Source organism: Seriola aureovittata, chromosome 2 (genome assembly GCF_021018895.1).
Source record: "Seriola aureovittata isolate HTS-2021-v1 ecotype China chromosome 2, ASM2101889v1, whole genome shotgun sequence".
Classification (NCBI taxonomy): domain Eukaryota; kingdom Metazoa; phylum Chordata; class Actinopteri; order Carangiformes; family Carangidae; genus Seriola; species Seriola aureovittata.
The window spans coordinates 15,431,144-15,453,557 of NC_079365.1; the positions used below are offsets into that span (position 1 = coordinate 15,431,144).

The window sequence follows — 22,414 nt, forward strand, 5'->3', positions numbered from 1 at the left end:
TCAAATTTAAGGACTTTGATAAGAATGACTACAGATAACAAATTGCAGAATACTGCTATTTTTTTAACTATAATTTTTAATAATTTACAAAGTTGACTCAGGTGCGGATATTTCTCTGACATCTGAAGCAGTTCTTAAGTAAAACAAAAATACTTTCCTCTTCGTCACGACTGATTTAGTTCATTGTTTAGTATAAATTCGCTAGAATTAAATAGACGCTGAAAATCCTGACAAACGGGAATATTATTTTATTTTTCAATTACTTTATTTCCTTTCCTGATGATGATTTTTTTTTTCTTTTGAACAACGTGACTGAGAGCAGACATCGAGCACGATTACTTAAAGGGGGGGTGTGACTCCTGCGTCATTGTGTGTGAGGAAATCTAATAAATGCCATGTGAGAGCTGAGGGGATTCTAGTGTCTCTGGAGACCGGGAACGTAAACACACGAAATGATCTGGACCATTTGTCTGCTTGTCCAAGCTGCGCTGCTGTATTTCATCCTCACACACAGATCGAGGTAAGTTACTGCTCCATTCACCTGTGTCGTGTTCACACTCACTGTCAATACTATAGAATTAGCTCTGAGCAAAGACAGGTTGTTCTCTTAACCACTGAACTGGTTTGTTCTTGTCTTTTACTTCTCTTTAACGCCTGTTTGTTTATTTGCTGTCAGTATTTTTCATGATGGCAATTTTTATTCATTTGGCTGTTTTAAAAGCCATTTGACGCACATTCAGCTGAGTTTATCACTTATAACAATAATAATAATGATAATAATAACAACAACATAGTGGTGGTAGTGAAAGGACTCAGCTGAAGTTTGTTAGTTTATTGTGCTTCTGTACAAATTACAAGGAATGTGGTTAAACTGCTACAGTGTTAAATAAGTCTCCCTGTATGGAAACTGCTTTTTGTTTTCCTTTGAGGCAATTAAAGGACAAAATCAGTGATTTTTCTGTGATGTCATGACACATTGTTCAATTAATCCCTGTTATTGTTAAGTTCACCTACACCTTTAGAAGTATAATCACATGATAAAGGGCTAGTCAAACAAACAAAGACTGCACAGTGAGTACGCTGATAGCAGCTGGAAGACTAAATACTAATGTTTTACTGTGGCAGACAAGCGAGAAGATGCATGTGAATCACTTTGTTGTTAACTGTTCAGGACTGAATGTTTAGTAGTGTTCCTACCTTTAATGCTGTCATGTCAACAAGTGCCAAGCAAACAGATCAGCCTCTTCAAGTAGCAAAATGCCATTTTAATTATTTGATAATATATGAAATCGGTTTCTTTTTATTTGTTTTTTTTTTCCTTTAGATCCAAGAGTGAGCCGCCTCTAGACAAAGGACTTATCCCATGGTTAGGCCATGCACTTGAGTTTGGAAAAGATGCTTCCAAGTTTTTGAGTCGAATGAAGCTAAAACATGGCGACATTTTCACAGTGAGCAGAAAAAGTCAACAATAATGATTTATTCACAACAAAGCAATCTCGCTTCTGTAGATATTTAAATGATTTAAATTTTGTCTAAGCACTTTAACTAGTATGTTCCATATTAGCTTAAAAATTCAGTCTGTACACATTTACAATACCATAAAAAACGGGCAAACTGCCTCAGCTGAGGAAGATCATATGATTTCTATCAAAAGCTCTAGACAAAGGTAGAGCATGAACCTTGGGGCGAGATTGTTTTGTGAACTGCTGCTTCAAAAATCAAGATTGTATTTTATTTTTATTTTCATCATGCAATGCAACTTTACACTAGATGATACTGAATGCTTGTTTTGGTTGCTGGGAGACATGATGAAAGAGAAGTCGTGTTTGCTTTGTGTGACTTACCTCTCCACCAAATCTAGAATAAGAATATGATAATATTCATGTAACAACATGTTGTGGATCCCATTATGCAACATACATTTGGATCAGGATACACTGATTTTCAGTTATCCTGAAACAAAATACAAAGTTTCACATTTTTTGAGGGGTGCCAACATGTCATTTTCCAAGACATTTGATCTTGAATTTTGTGTTCATTCAGAAGATTGAAGGAATATTACAATATCCTTCAGAAATGTAATAAAGTGTGGTGAATTTATGTTGTTTTATGTTGTGTGATATATTGTAATGTACGTTTAGTGGTTATTTCTACAAATCAGTTAACAACTCATAAACGCGTGCAAAAAGAATTTACTCAGCGTTTGCATTTCAGTGCATTATATCTCATACCGTCACACTGATGATCTCCAGGTACGTGCTGCTGGACGTTATGTGACGGTGCTGCTGGATCCACACTCGTACGACGAAGCCATCAAGGACTCCGAGTGCCTGGACTTCACACGCTATGCACAGGTGCTCATGGAGAGGATCTTCAACCTGCGGCTCCCACATCACCAGCCGCATAAAGCAAAAGCCATGATGACAAAGTATGTCCTCAAAGTACTTTATACTAACTGAAAGCTTCTCCTGTATGTTTTCATTTTCATTTCATGTAAGCTCGTGTGGAACATTCTTCCCATTTTCAGAAATCTATTCTTAGAGCTACCTGTTTTGTTGTTGCTCAGTTGTTGCGTGGACACTATTTATTTTGTAGAACTGAAAGAAAGTGTTCGCCTGTCTAATCATCAGTAAATATTTCCGGTTCTCAGATTAGACATCAAGGAGAGGAAGGGAAAACTACACACTCATTACAATCAGAAGTTTAGAAAGACTCGCACACTTTCCTCCTCAGGTTGCATCAGAGTTATGAGTGTGCAGTCTATGTGTTGTAGTCTGTCACCACTTTACCCAAAATTTTGCTGGATGTTAAATGATGTTTCTCAGGGACAGCAGATTGGGCAACTAAGTCAGATGGTGAGCTTTAATAATATGTATTACTGAGTAATTACACTGTTCACAAAACCAAAAATCAGTGTGAAGGCCATCACTTAACCTCTTCTTCTTGTGTCCCCTCTGACCTTTTGTGTCCCCAGGCACTTCATGGGAATGAATTTGGATGCCCTCAACAGCACAGTGAGCAGACACCTGCAGGCCTTGCTGAAAGCTGAGATGCCTCAGAACCGGAAAGACTGGAAAGAGGAGGGACTGTTTGACTTCTCTTACAGTTTACTCTTTAAGTATGAAAGAGCTCCTTCCTCCCACACACACACACACACACACACACACACACACACACACGCACACACAACTATGTCAAAAGAGGTATGTGTTCATGTATGTTAAAAGCCTTCAGCTAAACAGTTTACACACCAGTCAATCCTGAGGTCTTCTGTTTGTAAACATGGCAAGAAAAATGTAGGATGACGCTTTCAGAGCAGCCTTTCACACAAATGTTCAGTGTAATCTTTCCGGTTGAGCATGAGGCTCATTTTGGCAGAGCGGATGTGAATGCAATATGTCACTGTTTCTCAAGCTAAGAGGTATCACCAATGGGAAAAAAAAGCAGATAAGTTATGTGGAATCTGAAACATTATATGACAGTAATGTTTACTGTGCATGTTGACATTCACCATGACGAGAGGCTCCACGTTGCGCAGTTCAGTGGAAAATACCAGTAGAAAAGGCATCACATGTGTTTGATGTGTGCTTTCAAAGGCAAAGAGTGTGCGAGCTGGTTATATCTTTCCATCAAGACAGGGAGGGTTGCCATCCGTCATACAAAAAGTCCTGCACATTCCCACACCTTGTGTCTCTCCTTCTCTCTGCAGGGCGGGGTACCTGACGCTGTTTGGAGGAGAACAGAACAACAACAGCTCGGATCCGTCAAGTGTCTACGAGGAGTACAAGAAGTTTGATGGTCTCTTAACCAAAATGGCAAGGGGCACACTAAAGCCAGGTAAGGACAGAGAAAACACCTCCCAGCTAATACATAACTTCCCGTAACTTTTGAAATTTCTGATCAGCTTATCAGAAGCTGAACTCAAAGACGCTGCACTTGTCTGAAAGCATCATTCTCTGTCTAAACACACCAGTCAGTGATGAAGTCGCCTCAATCAAGCATAGATCATCAGCATTACAAACCATAAGTCAGAAAAGGTGATTCAATTGTCCTCACTGTTTACATTTGTCACTGTGCCTCAACTAATATGAGCTGACATCATTACATCATGGATTTGTTTTGTGGTTGCCATGGTGAGGTTCACTTACTCAGTTGCTTACATAGCGTCTCAAAGTGTGTTGTGCCTTTGAGGACTTTTACGATTCACCGTTCATCATCACCAACTTGTGCTGGTAGCTCACATCACTATCACAAAATGCACCTGATTTCCCCAGGCCTTGTTTGCGTGTCATTGTTTGTAACTACATCTTTGTGGAAATCGGCCAATTACAATATTATTGTGCACCGCCTACGGACGTGCCTGCCACACCTGAAATATTGTTCCGCTCCCCTCTCGTAGGCACAATCATATCTGCTTACATATCAGGCATTTTATTCATCGACATTCACATTGAGCAAAACTATTTATGATTTGCCTGTGACTCACTCACTCACTTAGTGATGTTTGTCTGTGTGTGACAGAGGAGAAGAGGACAGCCCACAGTGTTCAACAGAGACTGTGGGAGCTTTTGGCTCCAGCCGGTCTGACTGAGGACTCGGGGTCGAGCCCTTGGCTTCATGGCTACAGGCGTCTCCTGCAGGAGGAGGGGGCCGATGAGGACACGCAGAGAAAGGCTATACTTATGCAACTGTGGGCCACGCAGGTGAGTTACACTTCAGAAGAAAGACATTCTGTATGTACAAAGCAAGAATTTCTGGTTATCACATCTAGAGATAAGGGAACTTGCCCGATGCTTCAGATGATTCTGATGCCACGATGTCTCTGTCCCACATGAATTCAAAGAGACCAAGATAAGGACATACAATAGCGATGCAGTACTCTTGTTTGCCACAAGAGTGCGCTGTACACCTCCGCTAGTACTTAGTCTGCGTCATGGTCTGTGTCTGTGGGCGAACCATGGAGTAGATTCAGGATAAGAAAATATAAAACTGTACAGTAATTGAGGGCAGTGTCAGTGGTGAGGCAACTTTTTATTGTTGTTGAACTTCAAATTGTTAGTCAAAATCCTTTAATCCTTGGTTTGATGTATGTTTAAAGGTTTGGTTGTGCAGCAGTTTGAACATCTACCTGCATCTCTTCCCATCTCAGAAAAATCAGTTGTTAATTTCACATTTACAAGACAAAAAGCAGGTTATTGGCTCTATTAGTTTGTCTTGAATGGGACTGGAGTTGGTCTTACTCATACAGACTTGGGTTTATTGCATCAAAGGCATTAATCAGAAGTTTACTTCAACATTTGCTTTACCCTGTAGGCTGCTTACTCATCCTTTTTTTGCACTTGTCACTGAAGGTTCTTTCCATTTGATTACGAATTTTGAGTCATAACTTTTAGTTATCTCTTCGTCACATTTTCAATATCCTTAAAACTTATTGTCATGCAATATTGTAATCACAGTCAATATTGTTCTGTGTCTATATGAGGCCTTTGATACATCTGCATGTCTAAATCTGGTTAATGTCATGTGAGGCATCTTCTAATAGATACACAAGTTCTATCATCAGCAGTGTTTATGTTCAATAAAGTAATCATTCATTACACTTTGTAGTGTATTATGCAGTTGCTTAACAGGCAATTTCAAGGTAATTTATTCGCTATGTTATGGTTCCATAGTGTTCAGTATTTTATGTTTCTACTGGCAGACAGTACTGTGGTTGGCCATTAAATTAAATAGCTTCAATGTCCTGCCCTTGGATTCAGGCAGATGGCAGGGGACCTCAGGTTTCCACTGGCTTTCCTTTTTAAGTAAACCATTATCACGCTGTGCTTTGCCAGAAGTGAGACTATCCAGAGCATGGCTCTCCTCACCCAAACACATGAAAGGAATCCGTTCTTTTTAATCTCGCCAGCACCTAACATTCATTAGGCTTTTTGATTTAATTGAACTGAACTTTAATTAGAATTTGTGCTTCGTTGCAACTCCAACAAAAGATAGACACGAATAGTATGGATGTAATGTGATGTTCTTATTTGCTGTTACCAGGTAACCACCTGTGCTGTCACTATGCAATGGCGGAGTGTGAGAGCCAACCTTATCATTGCGCTTATGTGAGTCTTTGTTTGTTTCCAGGGTAATGTTGGTCCTGCGACATTTTGGCTGTTGGGCTACTTGTTGACAAACCCTGAAGCTCTGATGGCAGTGAAGAGGGAGTTCAGCCAGATCTCACAGATGGAGACCTCAGAGACTCCTCTCACGGACAGACTTATGAACACCCCTGTGTTTGGTGAGGGCTTGATCCCAGCTTGTGTAAACAGAGGAACATTTATTGGTTGTTTGTATTGTTGGCAAAATGAAACCTGGAATAACAGACAGTGTTATTATTATTATTCAGTATGTAAATGCATAAAATCACAAATTAGTGCAAGAGGCCTTGAAGAGTGAGAGCTGGGCCAATCAAAAGCATCAAGATTTTACAAAATAAATCAAAAGATTAGCTATTGATGAATCCAAATTAGACCCATTGTGCATTGTGCTATTTGATTCATATCAAATATTTGTGAACAAAAATATTTCTGCTCGTTTACAGTTAATACATTGTTTCTCCCTCTCAGGTAGTGCTTTGGAAGAGGCACTGAGACTCACTGCTGCCCCCTTCATCACCAGAGAGGTGGTGAAGGAAAAGACCCTCCACATGGCTGATGGCCAAGAGTACCTGCTAAGAAAAGGAGACAGGATGTGTTTGTTCCCCTTCATCAGCCCTCAAATGGACCCTGAGATTTACCACGAGCCACAGGTTTGTTGTAGCGCCTTGTTAAAGTAATAGCCATCGCGTTTCCAACCTCTCCACTCCATCAAAACCTTCCTGTGCTGCCAGCAGGAATAGTAGTAATTGTCTTAGGGACTAGTTGGAGGCAGACTTAAGTGCAATTAGCATGTGTGGTTGTTTATATAAGGTGGAATCAACGCCTACAAATCTGACCCTTTATTACCCAGTGAGAGGTCAAACCCAGAGCTGCCGACAACTGAGGGATTAGCCATGTAGGAGAACAGAAACACAGCTAATAGGCGTGGGAAGGACATTGCAAGTCTGCTTTAAATGAAATCTGTCCACCAGAAATTAGACAAACAAACAGATGTAATGTGTCATCTCTCATTGCTTGCATCTAATGTCTGCTTCCAAAAAAAAAAAATGTGTTTCCTTTCCAGAAGTACAAGTACAATCGCTTCCTGAATGAGGATGGATCAGTGAAGAAGCATTTCTATAAAGGAGGGAGGCGGCTGAAATATTACACCATGCCGTGGGGCGCAGGGACCAATGGCTGTGTGGGAAAGCAGTTTGCCATCAATACCATCAGACAGTGAGTGTCCTAGAGTTAGTGCATCATGTAACTTTACTTTTGGTTAAGATCTCAAAATGTTCCACGGTGGCGGAGTTTTGTATGTTTTGCTGTTCTAATTTTGGGTTTCATCTGTGTTTACTCTTCAGGTTTGTTTACATGGTGTTGACTAACTACGATTTGGAGCTGTGTGACCCAAATGCTCAGATGCCGGAGGTAAATGCCAGTCGTTATGGATTTGGGATGCTACAACCAGAGGGGGACTTGCTTGTCCGATATAAATTGAGGAATACACACTAGGTCTTTAAAGACAAACAAAACACACATCTTTTATGTACATTTCAACACATGCACATTGTTGTTAATATTCCCTTTGTACTTTTATATTCTATATTTATATCAAACAGTATGTAATTATTTTTGTTATTTATCAATAAATGTAAATAAGACTGTGTATAATCTTGTGTTGTCACATTTTTTGAGTGTATTTTGGTTCAATGATTGGTCCATTAAAGCCACATGTTTGCTTAGCACTGTACATTATTATTCTGTAAGGAAAACTGAAATAACAGAACATTGAATACTTTTTCTTTTTTTCTTTTTTCTGAGCTATAAAAAGTAAGCACTCAAGCACGGTTCTGTATGTTAAATACAGAGAGTGAGCATAATGAGGGGACTGCCTGTACTGTAAACAGAGCCGGCCACACATCTGTCACACTGACACACGCCTGCTGTTTGCAGAGTGAAGCTGAATGGAAAGTTTAGATTTATCTGTCGTTTGGAAAGCAGCTCATCACTTACCAGCAGGAGCAGATTCACCATAGACCACAGATTGTAAGGTATTGTGCAGGTTTTTTGATGGAACAACACAACTAATTTCTACTCAAATTTTTAGCATTTCTGTCCATTCAAATCATGTTTAAGCCATGAATGGTGTTCTGATTAAAAGAGACATATCAAAGTTGTGGCACAGTCATGGACAGAGTTAGGCCTCAGTGAATTTGGCTTTGGTTTAATTGAGTCTCTTAAACGTTGAGTCCTGTGGTGTGGATTAATGAACCTGAGTGTGTAATGGAACTAAGGTTGTCTCTGCCAAGTCTGAATTATAGGCTGACTCTTACACAGACTTCCTTAAGATCAGATATTGTGTTTCACTAAAACTATTTCCTAGTTTGGTATTCACAGGCTGCCATCCAGGGCAGTGGGTTGACTATGTAGTGCATCTTCATACTTTCTTTAATCCCCCTTTCCTCTTGAGACATATGGTGTGTTTAGATAGATAGATAGATAGATAGATAGATAGATAGATAGATAGATAGATAGATAGATAGATAGATAGATAGATAGATACTTTATTTATCCCCTGGGGGAAATTCATGACTTAGTGGCTTTACTTCAAATTTGATCTATAGTTATACTCCTAACACTGATGCATAGTAAGCCTTTAGTAACTATGTAAACACGATTGTAGTTCGATGAGTTCTGGCCAAGGATGTGAACTCCTCATTGTTCACATACCAATGCTGCACCGAGCAGAAATCCAGTGTGGACGAACTGAGCTGTGGCTCGCTGGCTCTGTGAGGGTTAAACTCACACAGACTGCGCCGCTGGAGGAGCCTCGTTGAAATCAGCCCCTGCAGGATCCCGTTCACAGTCACAGGCGCCGGCCAGCACGCACACTCACACTGAGAGCAGGTGGAGGAGAGGCAATCGACACTATTCCCGGCTGCTCTCCAGAGTTTACTTGTTGAATCGCCCCCAGGAGGAGGGGTGGACAGGGCAGACTGGAGATGGGGATATTTGTGTAAAACAGTTCTATTTTCCCCCAACATGTCGGTAGGTAGCTCAGGATGCCTCCATCAGCTCCCCGCAGAGCACTGGAGACCTGGAGGGACCTAACAAGTTTAAACGTGTTCACTCTCTTGAAATGTTGCGGAGGACCGTCCATGAGGTGAATCGGGATTCACGGGAGTTGCGTATGTATCATATTTCTTTATTCTTTGAATCTATTTTTAGCTTCATTTTTATAAGCAACATGGCTTTGTAGCCTTCTTGGTTTCACTTGTTATTGTCCTGTCAGTATTTGGCGTATCTGGACACCATCGCACTATTTACTACTGTCAAGTGATGTAGTTATATTTAAATACACATTCCCAAAATACACTTGTGTTGCATGACTCACTCATGCGCAAAATAATGTAGTTATTATGGCATATTTGCTTCAGCTAAAATTAACTTTATACATTGTTGTAATTGTTCCTCTTTTGAAAATAAATTGTGACCATGTAAACGTGGACAAATAACACCATGAAGTTGTGAGGCTGCTCTACAGACTGCTCTCAGGCGGTGGTGACATAATATGTTGTGGGCTCTTAATCAAAGTTGATAATCGGTGTTAGTATTAGTCCAGATTAATATCCCTCTGAAGAACAGTTCCGACACACATTCGCCTTTGCACCGGGATCGATCGCTGTCCCACGCGAGAAACGAGACATTTCAGCACCGGAGTCCGCGGACAGCGACAGACACCGGTGGGTCTGTGGAGTGACAGACAGGCGCTTCAGCACCGGGACAGCGCTCACAAGTGGAGTCCAGTTTATCATTGGCCAGGCTCTCTCACCCTTGTCAGCAAGAAAAGCGGCTGTGCGTCTTAAAGCTGATTAAAATATCTATTTGCTTCTCTGATGAGTGGATAAACCACCTGACATTGCTGCTGTAGGACACCGGCCTCGGCTGCTCCAACAACGTCTAAATAATTTCTCTTTTCTTTTTGTTCCAGACACAGGAAAGGTGGAGGGACCCTGATGCGGTCTTCGACAGGACCATGTCTTCTTAATCTGCCACGCTCTTCCAGTCTTTCCAAGTGACCGAGTGACTTGAGTGAATATGATCAAAACGGGCTCCCGGCCGGCCACCACGCTGCCACCGGATACGATGGACATCATCCGTAGCAAGACCCACTCCCGTCGAGTGAGACTCAACGTCGGGGGCCTTCTCCACGAAGTCCTGTGGAGGACACTGGACAGGCTGCCCCGCACAAGACTGGGGAAACTGAGAGACTGCAACACCCACGACTCTATCATGGAGATATGCGATGACTACAGCTTGGATAACAACGAGTACTTTTTCGACAGACACCCCGGCGCGTTCACTTCCATCCTGAACTTCTACCGCACCGGAAAGTTGCACATGATGGAGGAGATGTGCGCCCTGTCTTTCAGTCAAGAGCTGGACTTCTGGGGCATCGATGAGATCTACCTGGAGTCCTGCTGCCAGGCCAGGTATCACCAGAAAAAGGAGCAGATGAATGAGGAGCTGAAAAGAGAGGCCGAGAACATGAGGGAGAGGGAAGGAGAGGTGTTTACAACCACATGCTGCTCCGAAAAGAGGAAGAAACTCTGGGACCTCCTGGAGAAGCCAAGCTCATCATTTGCTGCCAAGGTAATGTCAACCTCAGCATTTCACCACTGCCACACTGCCTGGGCAGATCAAGTGAAAGCAGTAGGTAATCTGAGAGGAGGCAGCACTGGCATACAGCCAACAGGCCTGTATTACCCAAGTTTTAAATAATGATTCCTCTATCTAGACGTGCAAAGAAGGTTGCTGAGTATGAGGTTCTAATGAATGCGGTTTAAATTTAGAAAATAATTAGAGATGAAAACAAAAAAGAACAACAACAAAAAAAAAGACAGCATGAGAAATTCAGTTTAACACCCAGAGGCTGGCATACATCTTTCTTTGAGACCGGCTTGATCTGATGTCTGACTTTCTTTGTACCTGAACCAGTGCTTTTAATCTGTCACTTCAGCAGCTGGAGTACAGGGGGTGGGGTGGGGGGGACAGATAGATAGAGAGATGTTGTTGTACCCAGAGGTGAATGTCAAAGCTGTCTGCAAAGTTTTGCTTATTCATCAGTGTGTACTGAAAAGTGTAAGTTTGGAAATTAATTTTGTTACTCCACTTGAGTCAATAATCTCAACTAGGTGCGCCTCCCTGAGACAAAAAGATTTCAGTGCTGCATTTCTGGGGAGTCAGAACCTTTTTTGTTGTTGTTGTTGTTATTGTTTTTTAGATGAATACATGACAGCCTTCATTGTCTCCCTTTATTGATTTCAGTCAGATACTTGTTCCCATAACAGCATTGTCTGCATGTAAGTCTTCTGGGGTAATTATTGGATGTTTGTTTTTCATTGACAACACCACAGATGAATACATGGATGTAGTTAAGGAGTTTAATACATGTCAGGATTGCGAGAAACCTTCCTGCACAATAGGTATATTTTTAGACTGTCTAATACCCACCACCACCCCGCACACCTTTTCAACAGTCACCCCCCCATCTTGGCTTCATTAGCCACCCCTGCCTCATTTCCAGTGCAGTATTCAATCATCCAGCTCATTAAAAGGCTCATAGCTCACACTCCAGGAACCAGACTACTGCACTTTGCTGGATCAATGGATGTAGTCATGTTAACAGCATTCTTAAGTGAGCTAACATTACAAAAGATGTGACTGGGTCAATATTCAATTACAATGTTAAATAACTACCCAACTGCATTTTACCAACACAACAACTGTTTGGGGAGTCTGCACATTAAGAGACATTGACCTTTCAGTCACTCTACATTTACCAGGGAGAGTGAAAAAGAAAAGTTTAATAAATTATGTCGAGGTATGATTTTTTTTTTTTTCAGATGTGTCATGGTTGTATCACAATTCAAAATGTCTGAAGATGTCACATTTCTGTGAACAGATGACTTCTTGCTAATTATTCCAGAAACAAAAGGTACCATGGTCAATTCACTGTTCAAAGAAATGTCAAACACCTCCCTGGGTTCCTTCATAATTTATTAAATTCATCAATTCAAGGTAGCTTACTTTGAATTACTGAAGCTCTTAATTATTTTTCTTAAATATTCAATCACACTGGCTTAAAGACTTGCTCCATTTCATCTCAGCACCACTGGGTTTTCTATTTAGCTTTTTGAAACCCTTAACCACAGACAATTCTTGCATCATCTAATGCTAAATTTAGATCTAAATCTAGATCTAAATCATCTAACTTTGGTAGTCACGTTGACTGGCAGACCTTCTGGCAGCAGAGGAACCAAATTAGATTAACAAGAAAGCAAAGGTTGGCTTTTACCCATTCTTAATATCAAACAGTATAAAGCTGCTTCCACCTATCTCCAGGAAAATTACTGTAGTTGACACTATTAATATTCATTTTATGTCTGTTTAGCAACAATTTTGAAGATCCTGATACATCTTGTAAACCAGCACCGGAGCTTTCCTTCATCTGTCTCCTTAAATGAGCCGTAAATATATGTTCACTGATACAGTTCTTCTCCGACTTTACGAGGTACACCTAGCTAAAATGTAATCGTATAAGGTGCCCTGCAATAATTACTATCCTCACAGAACTTACCAAATTCAGGTTTTGTTGAGGTTGTGTTGAGAGGTATTGATTCAACTCCCTGGTCATTTTGGAGGCTGTAATTTGAGGTGGCTTTATGCTAATCAGAAAATAACATCAGCCAATCCCCTTTTAAAATAATAACAAAGTGATTTAACAAAAACAACTGCTATCTACACTCTGAACTACCAAAGACCAATTTTAATGTTGTTCATTATAGTTTTTTATCTGATAAGCAGTCAATGGTGTTAAATTAACCTCCTTTAAAATTTATAAAGGGGTTGCTCATGGGTATGTAATGTATGTCTTCTGTTATTGCCAGTGTATATCAATAACATCATTTTTCATTACAGGCTCATTTTTATGCAGATGACAGTATATTGTTTACACCAGAAATTAGCAGACAACAACATGCTCTTGTTGTTCTTCATTCATTTTTCACAAATCCTTTGTTTTAAATTTGAATGAGACTAAATGTGTTGTGATTGCACAAACACATACAGCTGTTATACTTTTTCTTGCTATCCCAATAAATAACAGTGAGGAAATTTAACTTATTTAAAACTTATAAAAACTTGAGTGTGGCCAGGCAGAAGTCTTCTCTTTTAAAACCAGCTGAGAGTTTAGTTCAGAGTTTAACATTTAAAAGTTTTTTTTTCTTTAAAAAATAGGTTGTACTCTTATATTGCTCAATTATACCCTAAAATGACTTTATACAGAGTCAGAATCAATGTTCATGAATGTGAGAGACATTACAGTGATGAAGATTGGCCTGTTTATCAGGAAGGGAAACGTACATTTTTGCCTATTGGTTTTTTCTCTGAAAACATTCACAATAACCCCTAACTATTTAATTGCTTTTAAAAGCAATTGAACAACAGATATGAGGCCTACCTATGTAAATACTGGACATAGAAAAACCACTTTGCAGTATTATGCAACTTATGGATGGAACTAATTACACAGGCTTTGAAAGAAGATTATTATATGATATTATATTAGTGCTAACTTATTTGATAATCCTTCTGATTGTTCCTGGATGATAACACTGTAATCACTGTTTCATTCATCTTCATCTTCCATTCTCAGGTTTCCTAAAAAAAAAAAAACAGAATAGCTTTTAGCAAGACGACCTGAGCAAATCCATTTTTGAATCTGAATATTTACTTAGCTCTGCTGTTGTTCACTGAGCTCACAGGACTATGAATTATTAAATAAAGGTCAGGACCAAAGGCATGACCAAGTATGAAAAGCTCCCTTATCTAATAATATTTACATTTCAAATTCATAATAAGCTCATTATGTGGTCCATAGCACAATCATTAATGAACAATCAGCTCTCTTTTGCGTTATTTTTGCAATACTTTGTGAATTTATTACATGTCATTTTCGAAAACATCTTAACAATCACCATTTCCACTTTATGAAGTGCCCCTAGATGCTTTACATTCATTACTGTACGTTTTAGCATTAGTGTCTTTCCTCCACTGTGGTTGTCATTTAACATGAATGATGATTTTTTTCCAACAGGAAAATAGCACAATTTATGACCTTCTCTCATGGTCATTGTAGCATGGAGGCTCTTGTTCCAACCTAACACACAATAGCTGTAACAGGCTGCACAGTGTGTACAGAAAAGGGGCCCATGAATGTTGGAATGAAAGACAGTGGAGTTAATTGGGCGGTTGTTTGACAAATAGGGTCATTTATAAACGGTTTACTTCCCCATATGAGCCAGAGAAAACTAAAAATGTCAAATTGAGGTTAAATGGCAGCCGTTAAATGCAGTCTTGTTTCTGGAGCTTAATTGAAGAGTTGAGACTGTGAAATGGCTTGTTCCCAAACACATATTCTGCCTCATTTATTTTTCAGTGCTGATGAAATTTTAATTGCACATTAATAACGCTTGACTTAATGCCGGAGAGAGAAGGTGCGATCCAGAATATCTATAGCTCCAGACGTCACCTCACCGTGGACCTTCTGGAGTTATAACCTGCCCAAAAATACACAAAGGCACGAGCGCTCTCTCTCGGAAAAGCCATTTTTCATGTCAATGCAGCAGTGAAGGACACCATGTGTGCAGCTCTTCGATAGTCTGTTTTTCTGCTTGAGATGTAACTGAATAGTTTTAGATACACTTGAGTTTGTATTTGCACTATGAGTCTGTCAACTAAATAGTTTGGCATAATAATATGGACTCCTGGAAACACAGGAAAAGACTTGCAGGTAATAATTTCATCAATAAAAGATAAGTTCTTGTTGATATGGAACAGTGTGTGCTGAATGCCTCTGTTGGTATTTTTACTGTAGTGTGGCCCAGTAGGAGGAAATGGAAAGTGGGTTGTGAATGAAACCAGCCCATGTAATGCAGCATGTCACAGCATGCCTCTGTTGCTCAGTTCTCCCCAAGGTGCGGTTCAGTCTCGGAGGGATCATGGTCGCGTAATAAATCACACTCCCAGGGGTGTGGCATTGGCACGATCATTGTTGTAAACTCCGAAACTCCATTTAAATGAAAACCATTTTTTTGCAGTGAGTTTGCAATGAGCAATTGTGTCTTAAATAAACAGATTAGGTTGTTCCACGTAGGTGAGTTTAGCCTGACATTCTTAGCTGGAAAAAGGCGATGTCACTCACTTCTAATGAAATAATTAACATCTAATCAAACATGTTGAACTTTGACTGTTACTGATTTGGTCATGAATACTTAAGTTCCTAGATAGATAAGTAATATTTTAATATATGATTCCAGGTGTTTTAAACATGCATGTGCTCTAGTTTCAATGAAAGTCGACTTCACTAAAGTGCTGCAGTATAATGTGTCAACTCTCATAGTTTTAGGTCGTGTTTTAAGAGATGAATGTAACAAATACACCTATAGTTTACCTTACATACCTCTGATAGTCAAGGTATCCAGAATCTAGATTCAATTAGCATTTTTTTGTTGAATCAGTATGAATTTGTTAGACTTAAATGAATAATAGAATATATATTTTATTTAGTTTCTTATCTTTCGTTTCAACATTGCAGGGATTAAACATAGACAATTGCACACACTACCACACACAAAAAAATTTGGATTGGGTATAAAATTCCTGTTGAAAAGTCAACTACAAAGTTTATGAATATACAGTAGATATTCATTTTTTTGTGACTTAACAGTAAGTCGATTGTTAAGTTCATGTTAAGTTTCACAGCATCTAAAAAATAATGTTGACTCATAAGGCTTTCATGTAATAGACTTTTCTTGACACTTCAACACTCTGGGATGCGAATTCCTGTCTCTCCTAAAAGCCCTCCAGTGCTTTCTCTACCCACTGAAGCTTTGGTCTAGAACAGGATACTGAGCTATAAAAACTGACACTTAGTTCTTTTGCCTTGGCAGAGGCTGTTTGAACCAATTGCACGGAAACTTCTCTCAGTGAGCCAGAGACAGCCATCACGAGAGGCAGTTAACTGCACTTCTTACCACACATTAGATATGCCCGATTGACTTCACTGTAAGCACTTTGCTTTGTTGTTTGATAAGTCTGAGATCACTGTGCGCCCCGGCTGTAGCTCTGTGTGGAGCGATCCACTGTGTTCTGTTACCGTGCTACACATTCACCCCACATGGCCTGGGAGACTACTTTTTGTAAGAATGGGAGGAAATCGATGGCAAAGACATTAAGATGTAAGGCAAGCAGGGCTGAGTGAGGACTCACTCTGATCAGCCATTAGAGTGGGACTAAGACGTGTGACTTCCCACGGACCGCTGCCTGCTGATAGCCCTGCATGAGGGAGTGCAGTCTCTCATGCTAACCCCCAGCAGTGTGTCACAGGGGGAGCAGTGGGACCAGAGGAGATATGGCAGCACAGTCACTATGATTTTCTGGTCTCTGTTGTTATTTTCAGCTGTGGCTCAGAGTAATAGAGCATGTCTCTGTCTCCCCTCCCCTCCCTACCTTTCTCTTACTGCCTTTGTTTGTGTGTATGCATGCTCTTAACAGTGCCTGGGACTGTCCAACAGTGTATTTTATGAGTTGTTTTCAAGGGGTTGTTGCTGGGTGACAGCAACTCTTCCATTGTGCTTAGGTGAGCTCTGAGTAGCCACAAATCAATGGTGCACACACTTTCCTAGCTGCCAGACTGATTGCGGTCCCATGTATCGCCAAGTGAGCTTACACAGAGTCACATGGACTGTTCAGCAGATTGACAGAGGGAACCAGAGTCTCTCTCTTTCCCCTCCTTGTTATTTTATCATCTCATCTGCCTGTATCCGTTGCCCTCTACTCCATCCTCTCATTATTCTTATACAAGTAGCCTAATCAGCACGTAAGCACTCATTATTGTATGAATTCTAATTAAAGATAGAAAGATTCTATAAACATATTTGTTTTATTCATCTAGTTCTAGATAATGGCTATCCTCATATAATATAGCACCCCTTGAAAATTCCTTTTTCTAGCTTTTTATAGTCAGCTCTCAGACCGACTGCATTCAGACTGCTAAGTGGACCCAAAAGTAATATTCAAGTGGACGTTTTCAGAAAAAAGCAGTAGTTTGACAATTTATAACTTTTATAACTCCACAAAAATCATCCATATTCTTTAGGCATACAGAACATATTCTTTTTTTTTCACTTTTCAGTCTGTGGACACTTCAGATACAGCCACAGATATAAAGGTTGCCACACTGAACAGCTTTGGCTGAAACAGCAAAGTGCTGTTCCTGTTTTGTTTTCCTCTTAGCTCATGGTATCTGTCTTTACCTCCATGTTTCACCTTTTTTTTCTGCCGTACTTGAAAGAAATTGCCATTGTCCAAAGGCAACCACACGGACTCTGATGAAGCCCTCCTCTAAACTGTGAGAGACATTAGCATTATTGATTTAAAATATGCCTTTGATGCTCTTTGATCAGAGTGCAGAAGCATGTGAATGGAAATTCACCTTAGGAAGTAGCACGTCCCACCAGAGTGGCTGCTAATCGATAGAGGAAAATCTGCCCATCTGTGAACTGCAGACGTGAGGATTAAATTGTTTGTGTAGAGGTCAGAGTGTGTTCCATATGCATCTTACTGGCTAAGCCTTAATGATTTCTCGGAGACTTCAAAGACTCGTGTTGCAATTAGAGGGTCCACGTTGCATTGGAGCTGCAGTTTCCTGTACATTTGTGCTGGACCTTCATACTTCATGCTTCGTTAAGCTCCTACTGAAAACGATATTACTGCTCTCTGTACTGAGGTTTTAAAGGAATGCACTGATGGATAGGAGCTGAAGTTTTACCCAAGCATGTCTCTTACATTTCCTCCAAAATTACCAATAAAGACTGTTTGAAAGAGCAGGATTTAGTTCCCGTGGTCTATAAATGACTTCCTTCATTGATGGAGGGGCTGTGTTACCTGCATAGACAGACTACACAGTTTGCCTGCCAGCTACTGATCTATTTTACACACATATGTTTTTGCCCACAGCTTCACTGTTGTGGTTCACTGTCACTGCTCGAGCAGCTGTTTTCAGTTACGAAGCTCTGATAAACGCACAGTACTCCAGCAGCTCAGCACCGACTGCCAGATAAACAACATTAAGAGACTAGCGGGTGAACAAAGTGGAGCATTTAGCAGCTAAAGAGCCAGATATTTCCCTCAGTACTTGGTGGAGGAGAGTGAATATTTACTTCCGTTCATCGGGTTCAACAGAAACTCGACTCCAAACAAATGCTAATGTTTCTCTGTATCTGCTGGAAGTGTAAACAGGCAACTTTACTGACAAGCTCATATCAACTTAGTCCGATATTTTCCACTGCCCTCAGGTGGACAAAAAAATCAATGAATGCAGGTTTAAGGTTTTGCTTGGAAACACATTCATGTAAGAAGAACTCAGGGATTTCGGACTAATGGATTTAGTCTCAGACTGTGATCCACAAAGCGTTTGCACAGATAACATGATCTGACTGTGCATTTGCCAAATACTGTGATTTAAGCAGGTGGAAATAACAAATCACAAATAATCAGTATATCGATCCATTGTAGCAGAGTAAAGATGTCTCCTTTCTACTATTTCCAGTTTGGAGCAAATGGCTTTGGGATGAGGCAACTGTAGCCCTCTGAATCCTCCATTGCCCTGCAGTTTCCATGGAGAGAGGTGATCTGGTACGCTACATTACCTTATCGCACCAGCCAGCTGGGGCAATACGGCATATTACACATGCGCACATAGACACACAGAGATTCCCACGGCACAGTATCTCTGTTTGACAGATCTACAAAAGCCCGTGCTTTATTTTTCGTACAAAGCCTTATCTGATTTTCCTTATATTCCTCACACATTTCTGGAACTGGGTTTTGTGCCTGTAGAGGACATTGACATTTAAAAAGGTCAGAGGTCAATCGCAAAGGGACAGAGACATGACTACTTTGCTGCAGAACTTCATTCATTATTCAGACAGGCCTGTCAGAGAGCGGAGAGAACATCACTCACACGATGTGGAGTGGTGTGGGGCCGAGTGGTCGCCCGCAGACAAAAGCAGAAGTTTCCAGAGAGTTAGACATTACAACCCAAAGCCATTGTGCACTAAAACTGCTTCTTAATCCACAGTTGCACACCACCCCAAGGTTTTCACCGCTCACTCTGCAGGCTGAGACTGAAAAGGTCATTTTCCAGCCACCCGTGCAGGAATGGCAGGCATGACTGAATAATGCAATGAAATTCTGTAGTCAGTCCAATACATTCTCTGACAGCAGATATATTTTTTTCTGCGGAGCCTCAATCTGTGTAATCCATCTCTGAGCTTTCACAGATTCGTCTTCACGTGACACTGCTCTCCGCCGTTGCTCCCTCGACTTCTTGCCCAAACTCAAGTGCTATACAACGTGCCTTACCCTGCTTGTCATCAATCGGTGACTGCACAACAAAAAGATGGCTCGTGCATTTTTAACCAGCTGCTTTCGTCAAAGCGCGCCTCATCCGGGCGCACTTAGCCGTCAAGCGAATGGTAAAGAAACACTATGTAATGACACTGTAACTGAGTAAGTTCTGAGCTTTGGCCTTTTGTTTGACTTCAGTTCAAAAGGCTCAGCTGATTTCACTAGATGTTATACTTGCATCTACTTCTAGTGTTTGCTCCTTAACCATGATATGGAGTTGAAATGATGTTGTTTTTACATCAATACAGACAAAGTGTTTATTCAACTACACACCCAGCAGTGTGAGGCAGCCTGTAGAGATTCAAACCACAATAAACACAAAGTTCCCAACGTTTCCCTTCGTTTAAAATTGCAGTCACGCTATTTGAAGTCCCTCGTCTCCATGAAGGCAGGTGTAAATCCACGTGTGTGCTGCTGCTCACAGCGGCTGCCAGACTGAGGAACAGTAATTACTTGAATTTGATACAGAACCCAACACCTGAAAGCTCCACGGACAAACAGTCAACAACAGGGCTCAATTAACACCGGATCACCTCCAGTCTCTCACTGTGGAGCATCACGTCTGCCATGCTAGACAGGCCGAATTGAACAAAGCTTCGGGTTACAGTTGCACTGAGCATATCACCTGACGATACAGTAAACAAAACAGACATTTTATTTTCCAGTGAGGTTATCTACCTGTGACAAATGCAGCTTCTAAATGAGCTGATATACACGAGAAGAGCGAAGCTGATGCTGCACACATTATGTTATGGAGGTAAAACGTCAGCAGGAATAGAGGCAGATGGGTGTGAGAGATGTGCATTGTTCCCCAGACGTGTCTCATTCAGTAGCTTCTGCTCTTTAGCAAACAGAGTGCGAACGCAAAAGCAAACACAGGGGCTATGTTTAAAAACCGCCGTCTGCGCTTCTCATTTTATGCCTCACATTCAGAGTGAGATGTGTGCAATCATGTATGGAGAGGAAAGCTTTAGATCCACTCCTGTGGTTGGTGTACATGTGGAAGTATACCTCACAAATGATCCGCTGCAGCATGAGGGAGTAGAGTTCATCAGGGCTCCACACTTGACATTGTAATGCTTGGTTTCTGAGGCAACTCCCATTGTGGTTTACAGAGATAATGCAGCCCTTGAGATGAGGGTGGTTTGAGTGGGAGTGAGGTAAGAGGTTTTTCCTGTATCTCCACCTATAATGATCACAGATGAGTCCAGCATAGGGGGATGAGAGCCCGCCTTCACTTTGTTGCAAATCTTCTCACCTCTCTCTGCTCACCTGTGTGGACCCAAGAAGACCCACTGCTGCATTGTCTCTGTGTGTCTGTGTGAGCTTGCCTACCAAGAGAGAAACAGTCATGGGGAGTTTAGTTCAATTTGTAGATCAATGTCTCCGCCTACTCTATTAATTTCTTATAGAACAGAATAACTCATTCAAACCAGGGTATCAATACGAACAGGGAGCATGGAAAGACATGAAGAGTATGGTTTTTATTTTCTTTACTATTTCATGATTTTTTTTTTAATGAAAAACAAGAAAACAAAATTTACAGAGGAAACTGTGGCACAGGTATTTTCAAAACCTACCATCCCAAGATGAGTTTTGTAATGGTGTTTGCACAAAGAGATTTAGAAGGACAAAGCAGAAGAGGAAAGGTTGTTAATATTATACAGGGTGTTGCTCATCCTAATGAGGCACAGCCTGCGAGGAGTGATGAAGCCACCTTAGTGTGACATCCAGCACAACCCCACCAGATCATCTACCTTAGCTCGGTGATGGCATTCCTCTCCCAAGGGGCCTCTATAAATAAATACTTCGTCACACACATGTATACACACACACACACACACACACACACACACACACACACACACACACATTCATGCACCGATTTCCAGTCTCTGGCTTCCTTTCAAACACATTTTCTTTTTTAGCCTGTTATTGTCCCACTCATTCTCCCCACGAAGCAACGCACACACACACACACACACACACACACACACAAATCACAAACACATATCCTTAAATAGACACATTGATGTTGTAATTTAGGTGATTGTTTGTGACGGCCTGGAACCTTTTCATTGGACTACATCAAACTGTTTGGCAGTCATCTAATTTCCCCAACAACAGACTGTCAGATTCACAAGTATGTTTCTTTTCTAAAGCAGCAGAAGGTATGGCAGAGGTGCCTTTCATAGAGTGGGAGAGAGAAAAAGGGAGTGTGAGGGAGGGAGTGAGATAGACTGGCACTTAAGTGATTGGTGTGATAGCAGAGGGTCGCTGGAGACAGAGAGTGGTCAGAAAGTGGTTTTACTCAGTGCTATCACATAAGTTAGTGTTTTTAAAGTCGAGCACAGAAATGCAATATCTTTGTTTTTCATTTTTATTTGAATTTTCAGATGTAAATAAATATGTCTACATTTTGGAAAATATACTTTTTTTCCCAAGTTAGATGAGAAAAGATACCGCACTGATATCTGTAAGCTAAATACGAAGCTACAGCTAACTGCTGGTTAGCATAGCTTAGCGTAAAGACTGGAAACAGAGGGAAACAGCTAGCCTGGCTCTGTTTAACAAAATCCACCCGCCCACATTTCTAAAACTCACTAACACATTATATCTCGCAGGTTGCAGTTTTTCAGGGGGTGCTGTGGGGTACTATTTCTTGCCTGGGTATAGGGACTTCCTCAAGGCTATGCTGGCCTCTTGGCAAGTTTACAGTGACGACAAGATGAAAAAATTAGATAAATGAGACACAA

General features: G+C 40.8%; 2 protein-coding genes across 2 annotated transcripts in view; both read left to right on the top strand.

The window, feature by feature from the left end:
- Nucleotides 1-216: 216 nt before the first annotated feature.
- Nucleotides 217-7,831, top strand: LOC130182053 (prostacyclin synthase-like). Its single transcript, XM_056396594.1, has 10 exons — nt 217-520; nt 1,325-1,448; nt 2,253-2,428; nt 2,975-3,118; nt 3,710-3,837; nt 4,522-4,703; nt 6,130-6,283; nt 6,612-6,793; nt 7,207-7,358; nt 7,487-7,831. The coding sequence occupies exons 1-10, from the start codon at nt 453-455 to the stop codon at nt 7,635-7,637; spliced, it is 1,461 nt and encodes a 486-aa protein (XP_056252569.1). The 5' UTR covers nt 217-452; the 3' UTR covers nt 7,638-7,831.
- Nucleotides 7,832-8,951: 1,120 nt separating this feature from the next.
- Nucleotides 8,952-22,414, top strand: part of LOC130182039 (potassium voltage-gated channel subfamily B member 1-like) — a 37,038-nt gene continuing 23,575 nt past the window's right edge. The window contains exons 1-2 of the mRNA XM_056396573.1: nt 8,952-9,313; nt 10,117-10,778. Of these exons, the coding sequence (XP_056252548.1) occupies nt 10,224-10,778 (555 nt within the window). The 5' untranslated portion in view covers nt 8,952-9,313; nt 10,117-10,223. The remainder of the gene's footprint in view (nt 9,314-10,116; nt 10,779-22,414) is intronic.